Raw genomic sequence first — 12,487 nt, forward strand, 5'->3', positions numbered from 1 at the left:
AACTTGGGCCAACTCCCAGCAGCATTTAAGGGGAAATGCATTTGAAAGCCATCTTGCAAATGCCACTCGTACTTCACCGTCGACTGGTGGCTAGTTACACAGTCGAGAACAACAAAAGCAACAGTTGAAATTGAATAAAACATGAAGTTTTTGAGGCGTAGCTAAGATGACGATGACTGCATTCCAGGAAATGCCTCCAGAAGTCTGCGTGCCTACCTCTTGGCTTGATAAAACTTTAATTAACTTGAGGAATGAATCGAGATGGAGCGAACGAATAGCTCCCTGTATTCTCCTCCAACAAGTAAACAAAAGTCAAGCCAAGATTTTGCTTGCCAAAACCCAGGGAAAAAAGTCAGCGTTTATTACTTGGCTTAAGCATTATTATAGCCAGCAGCAAATTAGCTGCAGAAGAAGGTATATATTCTTGGGAACCTGCAACAGAGTTGCTGTCATCGTCACTGGTTTTTTGTGTGTTTGCATAGCGAGTCTTTTGTGAGCAGGAGGCTTTCACAGCCTGCGGCACTTTTGCTGCCAAGGAGCAGGAACAATAAGGAATAGTTTATTTCGTAATGCCCCCCATATCCAGCCATCTACATAACCTATTTTGTGGCGGCGCTTCACACGCAATGTAGGCAAAAAAAAAAAGAACGAAGCCTGAAAGGAAAAGAAATCTCTTCTGCATAATAAAATTTGTTGCTCCGAAATGAAGTGGAGCAAGCCCTTAGATGATTATCGGATTGCTGCAGACAGCTTTATGGCATACACACACACACATATTAGTTGTAATTTGAGTACTTCATTTCCAGGACAAAAGGCGCAAATCTCCTGACTGTTCCTTTCTTCTCTGTAGTTTTGCGCAGAATTTCAGGGGCAAAAAAAAAAAAATAGAAAAGGGAAGGTGGGAATCTTTTGTCTGTGCGGCATGTTTACAACATCGAAGGGAACGAAACTACTTTACTCCAGGGCCGAGAACGCTATGTTTTATTTACAAATGGAGGAGTAACGCTCTCGAGGATTATGGAATGGGTTCACTGCAAGCACATAAATTAGCAGCCAAACCGCAATAGCTCAATGACAAAGCGCCAAAGAGACAGTCTGCGGTGGAAGGGGACAAATTGGGGTTGGACTTACATAAATCCTGCTCGAACCCCATAGCCATTAGGTGTTTGATGGCTGCTTGTAATTAGCATAATTGAAATGTAGCCACAGAAACCGGGGTTCGCAACGGGGTGAAAAGTAAAGTCATCAATTTGATTGCCTTTTGCCTGGCCATTGAACTGAAACGGCATGAAATGTCAAGCGCCATGCAGAAAAAAAAAATGGAAAAATGGAATCAAAATGAAAGCTGCTACCCACTCCATTCAAAATCTCCATTGATGTTTTCACTTGATGCGACAATTTCCATGAACCTGCCCAGACAGACCAGACTAAATTTAGACCCATCTAATGGGGAACATGGTTTCGGTGTGGGTGTAATGCCACGCCCCAAGCCAAATTGGACCAGAAACTGGGGGGTGTTTCGGTATTCGGTATGTAGAGGGTGGGTATCCAGAGGAGGGAATGGTGGCCATCCAATGCAGAACCTAATGGCCGAGCAGACGTTTATAATTATATTTGTGCAGCTTTTCGGACCTATGTACAACGGTTGGGTTGGCGAAAATGGGATTCAGGATGCGGCATTGCGGCTTTGACTTTATCCTGTAGCTTTTGAATTTGAATCTCTGTTGCTCTTCAAAGTCACGGCCCTCGTTTCTCATCCGTCTGTCTGTCTGACTGACATTTTATTTTTTTAACACACCGCCACTCAACATAAAAGGTTTCCAGCCCCTGGGCAGCTTTTCACTTAATTTTTTTCTCTATCCCTCTTTGGTCTTGCCATTTTGTGGCTTAGTTAGTGGGCCGAGTGAAAAGTGTCGCAAAAGGTGTTAATCAAAACGAAGAAAGTGACAGTCAATCGAGCGGAAAACTGTGGTTAGGTGGGAATTGCTTTATGATCAAAAGAGAAAATTTTGTGTTCAGCCGACTAACTCTAAGCAAATTTCAGCTAAATTTACAAATTAACAAAGTTATCACAATAAATAGCTAAAGGAATCATAAAAAATATCTATAAGAACGTTCTGCGTAGTTTCAGATAGTTGAAAGCATCTTATATTATTCAGTTCTCTTAGCTGTTGAGCAATTTCATGATTAATTCTATTCTATCACTTAACCTTTTAGTTAAATCGAATGCATATGGATACTTATTTAACCCTCTCTTGGGATGCATTATTATTCCGAGTGCTATACACTTTAATCTCTTCTCCCTGTGCGATCCTCACTAGCCAATTAAATATTCATCCAATTTGGTTTAATTTTTTGCTTTCATTTCCCCTGCGCATTTTGCACTTTGGTCAACGTGAGCAATGCGATTTTCTTTCGTTTTTCCTTCGGGGGAACTCCTGCACTGAAATAACCAGCCAGTGGGGGTGGGGAGTTGGGTGAAAGGAAGGAGCAACTGCCTCCATGGCGAATTCACACGCACGTGGGTGGAAAAGGGGTCAATGCAGTCGTTGGCGATGCAGTTTCCGTTCGCAGCAATTTTATTTATTTTTCTTCTTCCCTTACTCTTTCCTTTTCTGCATTTTCTTTTTTTTGTGCATACATTTGCGTTTTCCTTCTTATTTCCTTTTTTTTTTGTTTTTTGAGGAGGGGAATGGGTCTGGAGTTTGGAGGTGAACTAACCAAACGGAAAATCAACATTGGCAAGCCAATCGATGGCGGACGGATGCCCAGCTCTTCGCCCGAAGTCGATGTTGCTGCAACTGCTGCTGCTGCTGCAACTGCCGCAGTTGCAGTTGCGACTTTAGGCGCTGCTGCAGTGGCGAGTGCAGCCTGTGGCCATTTTTCGAGTCGCGTGAGCGTGCGATGCGCATTTCGATAGTGGGGCACAAAATGCAAATGCGGCCAACTGCTGCGAAGCTCAAAGATTTTAGTTGTCGATTTTCGGCTTAGTGTACCATGGATTTTCAAAGTGAAAAGGGGTATTGTGTTTTGGCGAAGGTTAAAGGCTTCTAGAGTAGTAACGAATTCAACGCAAGAAATTTCGTTACCAAGACCAATTCTAATTGCTAGCTTATGCTGTTTTCCGAGTGTTCTTATAAAGATATTCCTAATTATTTTCCTTTTTGCTTCAAGTACTGAGTATATAGGGTACCTTTTCGTTAGGACAGGCTCGAACCTTATCCTCTGTCCCATCTCGTTTCGCTGTTCCCGGCTAGCTGCGTCATTTGCGAACACCCGCCCGCATCTGGCTTATTGGCACATTTAACCCTTAGTTTGCGAGCTGTGCATAAATTTGGCCAGCGATAAGGTGACCAGTTTGGAGCCTCGTCCTGCCCAATTTAACCTTAAAAGGTGCTACCATTAGTTGGCTCTAATGGCCTCCCCGCTGTCGCTGCGATCGTCGTCCGCAGATATGCGAATATTTTTGCTCATTTTGTTTGTCTCTTCGAATATTTTCTGTTTGCCTGAAAATCGCCTGACTGGCAATGCAAATTTCTGGCTAATTGTGCGCTTCTCTTGCGTGCTGCTGGCTCCTTTTTAGGGAGTTTTCTCCTCTTTTGGCCATATGCTAATTTGATTGGCTTCTCCGCTGGCTCTGCTGTTTGATTGGAAATCATGTGAGTGTACTGAAATTTAAATAGATGCTTTTCCCAGGCCTGTTGATTTGGTTTCAAATGTAAGAGGCGTCTAAAAAAGTTATAATAGTAAGAGAATAGCTTTCCATGGAAAGCCGAGTTTCCTTTCAGTGTATCAAATTTTTCCTCACCTTGCACATAACTGTCATGTCTTTCCTGGACAGGCATTTTTCACTAGACCAATGTTTACAAAGTCCTCACCACCGAACTGCTAATTTTTTATCGACCAACATATTGCAATTTGCATACGGCAAAAGCGAGTTGTGTTTATACTTTAGTTTAAAGGAGCTGGAGAGACTGTCGCCATCTAAGCCTGTTCTGCTCCTTCTTTGGGCTTTATCGTCTGTAAACGAAAATCGTAAAATATGCTAATTCATTGGGGGATCATAAATATTCATGTAGCGATAGCTATAGCCTCTCCCTCGCCTTCTGCGTCCACGGATGCGGATCACTTTTTCACTCAAAGCGATGGCAAGAGCAGCTACAAAGTGCATCAAATTCATTTTTAAATTTTAAAAATTTTCCCTCTTCTTTTTTCGTTTGATTGTCGTTAATCTTATGTAAATGCCTGCTGCGTGACTTGTCGAGTTGATTTTGTGGGTCCGGTGCAACAATTAAACTCAATTAAGCCATTTTTCTCCATTTTTCCATCTTCGGACGCAGAGATCCAATTTTTTAAAGTGGAATTTCTAGGAAAACGAACGCACAAATCTGACTGAAATATAATTGTTTAATTTGATTCAATGAACGCGTCCAGCGTAATTACGGAAATGGCAAACTCAATTGAAAAACAAAATTTGTACAATATGTTTGCTCAATTAAAGCAAATCAACTCTTTTTTTTCCAGCTTTATCTTGCTGTTTTTCCCTTTTTTTTGTGTTTACTTTAATTTGCCAGCCGCAAAAAAAAGATTTTCACGATGAAAAAGCCGGTGAAAACTTTGAGGTGGAGCGTTGCGTTTGGGGGAGTTTTTCAAATAATGCAAAAAGGGTTCGTTTCCTGTTGCCGTTTTTTGTTTTGTTCCAGCAGACAAAGGCCAAAAACAGTTTGGCTGAAATGCATAAGGTAAAGGTTTACAAAAAAGTACCCTGAAATAATAATGTGCATTTCCTAAGGTTCCAAGGGCTCACGAAACTTGCATTTACACAAAAGTAGAGGTATTATCTTTTGTTTTTGAGCCACACAGAGTGTCGATTTTCAAGTGCAGAATAATTATAATAATGATAATGCACATAAATTCGCAACTTCATAATTAATTGAACTCGTTCGCCATCGCAAAATGCAAATTAATTTCTCTTCGCAATTGCAGTTTAATGAAATGCCACTTCAAATCGAGTCTTTTGTATATAATTGGTTTAATTTATTAATTATGGATTTTTTCGAGCATGTGTTGTGGTGTGAGTGCACGGGGCGTGGCACTTCGCCGCCCCGCCCCCACTGTCATAATTAAAAGCGTCCAATAGATAACGAGAAATGGAAAAATGTATGGAAAGTGGGCACTAAAAAAGAGGGAAAGAAAACCAATTGACACAATTTTTTTGGGAGCAGCGATAGCCTCTTTTCCCCTCCGACTTTCGAAATTTTATCTCCCTTTCTCTATTTATCTGCTGCCAAAGAGGCGTACAATAAAAATCAATTCGAGCAATAAAGTTTTTAATTGGATTCAGCTCCCTGCTGCTGCGAAGAAGCCATAAAAATCGAATAGTAGCTAGATGTCTCCATTTGATTTAGAACGATACATTCTCCTCCCCCTTTATAATTGTTTAATAAGCTTTAAAACTCCTGAAATTTATTGCAACCCCGTGTCCAAAAATGCGGGTCTGTTCCTCGAAATTGAGTTGCATTACAAAAAAAAAAAAAAAAGTCAGAACAAAAGGGTTGAAAAATGCAGGTAGCAGTCGAACTGCAGCTGCCTGTAAGTGAATTCACTCGAATTCAAGATTTCATGCAGCTCAGTTCACCTTGACAGTTGACGGGGGTTAAAAGGGGTATATAATACAGGGTATATACAGTAAATTATATAGATCAATTACGCATCCATGATTTCGCATCATGTTTGTCTTAACAGCTCCTAAAAGCTGGCCATAAACAAAAGCTGGCAATTCGAAGAGCAGACGGGGGGAAAAGAGAATTTCATCAAGTGAAATGTGGAAGTAAATAAAAAAGAGTTGAGGTTCTGCTCCATCAGGCCAAGACCCCAAAAGCAATAACCATAAAAGCCACACGTTGAGTCTGAAATACTCGAATAAAATGTGAAATACAAGGAACACTCACGCGGAGCAGCAGAGGATTGGAGTGGAGTGGAGAGGAGGCAGCACCAGGGTCGTTAAGTAGTTTACCCTAATAGAGTTGAGTCGAGTTAATATGAAAGCCGAAACCCACATAACTTTGCTTCAACTTTGGCTCAGAATTGCAGGCAGGAATTGGGCGGAAACAGAGCGAATAAATGACAGGCATACTTCTGTGAAATTCCTGGCCAAAAGCGGCTAAGTTCACGAGCGGTCAGCGGGACTATGGAAATGTGATTCCGAGCCGCAGAGGAAACAGTCCAGCAGTCCGGAGCAGCAGGTGCAGTCTGGATCCTAAGTGCACAGGTCCTGCCTGACTCATCGCACGTTGAATTGCAATGTAATTTCATGACGCAAGCATTTTCAGCTTGTACAGCTGAATAAATCTCGTAAATTAAGTCATCATTCCAGCGGCATTTAACTCACGCTTCTCAACGTCGAAACCCGATGCCTAATTAAGGTTGTTCTTCTCGTTTATATATAATTTATTTCGTCCAGTGATGAGTCTGAAAATGTCTGTCTAGGCTTTTAACATTGATGTAATATTTATCTTGATTAACGATTAAAGACACAGCTAAAAATTATCAATGAAAAAAAAACAAAATAATATAATTTGGTATTGCCAGTTTTTGGCTAATACTCCCAAGCTTTTAATGGCTAAAAGTCTCAGCTCCTGCAGATTTTCTGTCTGTATCACCTTTATCCTCGGCATCTAAGCCTTTAAGGATATCATGCAACGCGCCCCTTGCATTGCCCGATTTTTCTTTCAGGAATGTTGGGTTATTCATTGGCAGGTCCTGCCGCCACCCTTGCATCCACCGGTGTCCCGGTTCATTCAGTTGGCCCTGCATCCCGTCGAGCCCAGGCAAAGTGGAAATGCAAATATTTGCGTGCCTCCGGCGACCCCTTTGCAATTTCCTCCGACTCTGCCCCTGCCTTTGCCACTGCATGCCTTCGAGAGAGAGTTGGCCTTTGTAGCCTCAATTATTCAGCCATGTTTACAAGTTGACAGATTGCAGAAGCTGCCGTTCCTCGAGTGGAGGCACACTCCGGTAAACTGGGGGCGTCCGACTTGAGCCGCAGCGCAAACTACCCATTCGACTGTGCCAACCCCACTCGGAAAAAATCACAATAACCAAAGTATTCTAGTTTCATAAGCAATTGTGTAAGATTGTAAATAAATATATATAGGACTGCATCATCCAATTTGTGATTTTCTCCATCTTGGATAAAGTAATTTGAATTCCCAAATGTACCAAGTATATAGCGTATCTTTACATAATCCCATAAATAATTTTAAGGATGCTTTCATTTATATTTCTTGCAGTGCATTAATATCAATCACTTTGTGCATTTTTTTTGCAGCGCTTTCGTTCACCTTGGAGCCCCAGGATGCCGTGGTGCCCGAGGGCCACTCGGTGCTGCTCCAGTGTGCGGGCACTGCATCCACGGGACGCGGAGGCAAGAGCAAGGCCAGCTCACCCAGCTCAGTGAGCATTCGGTGGCGAGGACCTGATGGGCAGGACCTGGTCATCGTGGGCGATACGTTCCGCACTCAGCTGAAAAATGGATCCCTGTACATCAGCTCCGTTGAGGAGAACCGTGGACTGACGGGAGCCTACCAGTGCCTGTTGACTGCCGAGGGTATGGGCAGTATACTCAGTCGACCCGCACTGGTGGCCATTGTCCGACAGCCAGATCTGAATCAGGACTTCCTGGAAACCTACCTGCTGCCAGGTCAAACGGCCTACTTCCGTTGCATGCTGGGCGAAGCCAACTGGCAGGAGGGCGTTAAGCACTCGGTGCAGTGGCTCAAGGATGACCTGCCACTGCCCGTGGATAAGTTGCGCATGGTGGTGCTGCCCAACGGAGCGCTGGAGATCGACGAAGTGGGTCCATCGGATCGCGGATCCTATCAGTGCAACGTGACTTCGGGCAGTTCCTCCCGGCTAAGCAGCAAAACGAACTTGAACATCAAGAAACCCAGTGACCCGGGTGCCGATAACTCAGTGGCTCCATCGTTCCTTGTGGGACCTTCGCCCAAAACCGTGAGGGAGGGCGACACCGTCACCCTGGGCTGTGTGGCCAACGGAGTGCCAAAGCCGCAGATTAAGTGGCTGCGAAATGGCATGGATTTGGATTTTAACGACCTGGACTCACGCTTCTCCATCGTTGGAACGGGTTCGCTGCAAATCTCCAGTGCCGAGGACATTGATTCAGGGAACTACCAGTGCCGGGCCAGCAATACGGTGGATTCGCTTGATGCTCAGGCCACGGTGCAGGTACAGGAGCCACCCAAGTTCATCAAGGCGCCTAAGGATACGACTGCCCACGAGAAGGACGAACCGGAATTGAAGTGCGATATCTGGGGCAAGCCAAAGCCCGTCATTAGGTGGCTTAAGAACGGAGATCTCATAACGCCGAATGACTACATGCAACTGGTGGATGGTCACAATCTGAAGATCCTTGGACTCCTCAACTCTGATGCTGGGATGTTCCAGTGCGTGGGCACCAATGCCGCCGGCAGTGTCCATGCTGCAGCTCGTCTGCGGGTTGTCCCGCAAGGAGGTGAGTGGACTATCTGAAGATGTAACCAAAGTAGAACTAGCTCGGTGTCCAGTATTTGTGCAGCTTAAACAATTGGCGCCTCTTGGAGGCCTGTAAATTGACCCAACGAAATTCAAAGCCGAAAACCCCAACTCCACCGTCTCACTTTGTTGTACAAATATCCTTTCATTCATCCTGCTTTTGTAAAATAATTTCCTATGCTTCTATGTGTGTATTGTTTGTATAGTGATAAATTAAATTACTCGGATTATTTGATCTTAAAATATGGAAATCTCTTTTGTGTGTGCTTAACAATTGTAACAGTTCTTAATTAAGTCTTGTACCTTATGTTCAGAAAGTATTAAACTTGTTTACCATTCAGCAGTTTTAATGCACACATAATTTAAATAGGTTTAAACAATCGGCTTAAGTGAAGTGAATAAATTATTGATTGAGCACACAAGAGAGATTTCAGTACGCATTATCAATATTTAACCACATGAAATGAATTTTATTAATTTCGAATATAATTTATTAACTTATTGTTTATTTCGTTTGTTCTTTTATTTCCTTTTTCCACGCCTCATTTCCATTTAATATCACCCCAATCACAAACATCCAACCACCAACAAATCCCACTCCCAAAGTGAAAATCAAAAAACGAAAATCCCAAGGCCACTCCACCAAATCCCTCCAGACCTTTGACAATCTGACCAAGCGTCGCAAACCCTTCAATTCGGGTGAGCAGCTGCGAACCAAGTCCGGCGGGAGTTTTCCCTTTCCGGACGAGGACGATGACCTAGACGACAGTGACGCCGGTACGACACGACTAAGGATCCCATCCGGAAAGCTTCTCAAATTTGAGCAACCGCTCAACGACCGCAGATTCAATATCCTGAACGCGGGTAGTGCTTTGCCGCTGGAAAACCAATCGAAGAGTTACGAGGACGATGACGATGACGACGACTATGACGAGGACGATCCAGCTAAGGAGGCTCTCCTGGAGGCCTACAAACAGGGCGAGGACGCACATAAAATACTGGACTCCTGGCAGCAGGCCAAGAGCAAGAAATCCCAGCAGCAAAAACAATCCCCTGCTTCCCCAGACTCCCCCGAACAGGATCCGAGTGCTCCGCATCCAGGTGGCAAGCCGTTGGACAGCGGACTCCAGGCCCGATTGCCCAGCCAGCCGCGCGATCTGGTGGCGCAGATAGTGAAGTCTAGATTCGTGACCCTCAGCTGGGTGGAACCACTACAAAACGCCGGCGATGTGGTCTACTACACGGTCTACTACAAGATGAACAACAGCGAGAGGTGAGTGGCGGGAAATCATCGCATTACCCAATCGCATAATTGCCATCCGCTCCATTAGTCAGCAATTAGCAGAGATTAACCCTGTTTGCATAGTTAGCCCATCGCCTAACGACTTCATCTCCTCAGCGAAGCGGAAATGATTTTGCTTTCGATTCAATCTAACTTTCCGTCTGGATTCCATCCTGTGGCCATTTCCTCACCGCCCTTAAGCAAGGTGTTTGAGTGTGAAATCGGAATTCTTTTCAGAAATATGTAGCTTTCCGAAAAAGAACAACATTTAAGTCATGTTTTTGTTGATAACTTGGCTAGAAGCAAAAGAGAATACAAAACATTTTAATAATATCTATTTAGAAAATATCTAATAAACTTTATGTATCAAACCCTTTTAGGGAACAAAAAATGGTTACCAAGTCTCATGACGACCAGCAGGTCAATATTCAATCGCTGCTGCCCGGCAGAACGTATCAGTTCCGAGTGGAGGCCAATACAAATTTCGGCAGCGGTGCATCTTCTGCTCCCCTAGAAGTTAGTACCCAAGCGGAAGTGAACATTGCAGGTCCGCCGCGCAACTTTGAAGGATATGCACGCAGTCACAAAGAGATCTACGTCAAATGGGAAGAGCCCACGGTGACCAATGGAGAGATACTCAAGTATCGAGTGTACTATTCCGAGGTGAGATACAAAGGACACCAAATACCATAAACATAAAGCTCATATTCCGATCTATTCTATCTTACAGAACGACAGCGGTGCCGATTTATATCACGATAGTACTGCTTTAGAAGCAGTTCTTGCCGAGTTGCGTCCACACACGGATTACGTGATTTCAGTAGTGCCTTTTAATCGAAACGGAATGGGGGACTCCTCAACGGAGATACGTGTTAAGACGTTTTCCTCCACACCGTCGGAACCCCCTAATAATGTTACTCTTGAGGTGACCAGCTCCAGCGTAAGTAGATAACCAAATATAAAGTCCCGACCCATTTAACGTATTTAATTTATTTTCCAACCAGTCCATTACCGTCCACTGGGAGCCGCCGGCAGAGGAAGATCGCAATGGCCAAATTACGGGCTACAAGATTCGCTATCGCAAGTTCAAGGATGCACCGCAGGTGAAGAGTACTCCTGCCAATATTCGTTACTTTGAGTTGAGCAACTTGGACCGCAATGCCGAGTACCAGGTGAAGATCGCTGCAATGACAGTGAATGGTTCCGGACCCTTCACGGAATGGAATCGTGCTAACACCCTGGAAAACGATCTGGACGAGACTCAAGTTCCGGGCAAACCAATTTGGATTAGCATTCATCCTGGAGCCAACAACATTGCCCTGCATTGGGGTCCCCCACAGCATCCGGAAATCAAGATACGCAACTACGTGCTGGGCTGGGGCCGTGGCATTCCCGATGAGAACACCATCGAGCTAAAGGAGACTGAGCGCTATCATATACTCAAGAATCTTGAGTCGAATATGGATTATGTTGTGTCGCTAAGGGCTAGAAATGTTAAAGGTGACGGTCCGCCCATATATGACAACATTAAGACACGCGACGAGGAGCCCGTGGACGCACCCACTCCACTAGAGGTTCCGGTGGGTCTGCGAGCCATCACCATGTCCAGCTCCTCGATTGTGGTCTACTGGATTGACACGATGCTGAACAAAAATCAGCATGTAACAGATAATCGCCACTATACGGTTAGCTATGGCATCACGGGATCTAATCGCTATCGCTACCACAACACCACGGATCTCAACTGTATGATTAATGATCTGCGACCCAATACGCAGTATGAGTTTGCTGTTAAGGTGGTCAAAGGACGAAGGGAGTCCTCCTGGTCGATGTCTGTGTTGAACAGTACATATCAGAATGTTCCTGTCACCCCGCCTCGAGAGGTTACTGTGCGCTTGGATGAGCTGAATCCGCCCACTGTGATCGTCCAGTGGATACCTCCGAAACATACTCTTGGTCAGATTACCGGATACAATATTTACTACACCACCGACACCACGAAAAGAGATCGCGACTGGTCAGTTGAAGCATTTGCCGGCGAGGAAACTATGCTCATGCTACCGAATCTGAAACCTTACACCACGTACTACTTTAAAGTTCAGGCTAGAACTACCAAAGGGGCTAATAATGCTCCTTTCTCGGCTCTGGTATCGTACACTACAAGTGCAGCCGTTACCATGCAGGAGCCCGACACCATAGCCAAGGGAATCGACAACGAGAAGCTGCTGTACATAATTATAGCAGCTACAGCTGTAGTGTTGCTTGTGGTGCTCTTGGGCGTCCTATTGCTCTGCCGACGTAAGCCACAATCTTCGCCAGAACATACTAAGAAGAGGTGGGTCTCTCTAAACAATATCTTCAACAACCTTTTCTAAACTTTATGCACTTGCAGCTATCAAAAAAACAATGTTGGCGTGCCCAAGCCACCAGATCTATGGATACACCACGATCAAATGGAGCTCAAAAACATAGATAAAGGCTTGCACACAGTGACACCCGTCTGCAGCGATGGAGCCTCGAGCAGTGGTGCCCTCACCCTGCCACGATCAGTGGTGCACAGTGAATACGAGGTGGAGACGCCAGTGCCCGGTCATGTGACCAATTCTCTGGACAAGCGGTCCTATGTGCCAGGATATATGAGTGAGTGGCAGC

At 44.6% G+C, this 12,487-nt stretch overlaps 1 protein-coding gene across 2 annotated transcripts in view; it reads left to right on the forward strand.

Annotated features, from left to right (window-relative positions):
* Positions 1 to 12,487, forward strand: part of LOC6608864 (neogenin) — a 34,862-nt gene that overhangs the window by 20,009 nt on the left and 2,366 nt on the right. Inside the window, exons 2-7 of one of the 2 annotated variants that reach the window (XM_032714604.1) lie at positions 7,331 to 8,533; positions 9,160 to 9,826; positions 10,216 to 10,498; positions 10,566 to 10,775; positions 10,840 to 12,170; positions 12,228 to 12,475. In XM_032714604.1, the coding sequence (XP_032570495.1) occupies positions 7,331 to 8,533; positions 9,160 to 9,826; positions 10,216 to 10,498; positions 10,566 to 10,775; positions 10,840 to 12,170; positions 12,228 to 12,475 (3,942 nt within the window). The remainder of the gene's footprint in view (positions 1 to 7,330; positions 8,534 to 9,159; positions 9,827 to 10,215; positions 10,499 to 10,565; positions 10,776 to 10,839; positions 12,171 to 12,227; positions 12,476 to 12,487) is intronic. The other variant, XM_032714605.1, reaches the window with a different exon arrangement.

This window comes from Drosophila sechellia, chromosome 2R, assembly GCF_004382195.2.
Source record: "Drosophila sechellia strain sech25 chromosome 2R, ASM438219v1, whole genome shotgun sequence".
NCBI classification, from domain to species: domain Eukaryota; kingdom Metazoa; phylum Arthropoda; class Insecta; order Diptera; family Drosophilidae; genus Drosophila; species Drosophila sechellia.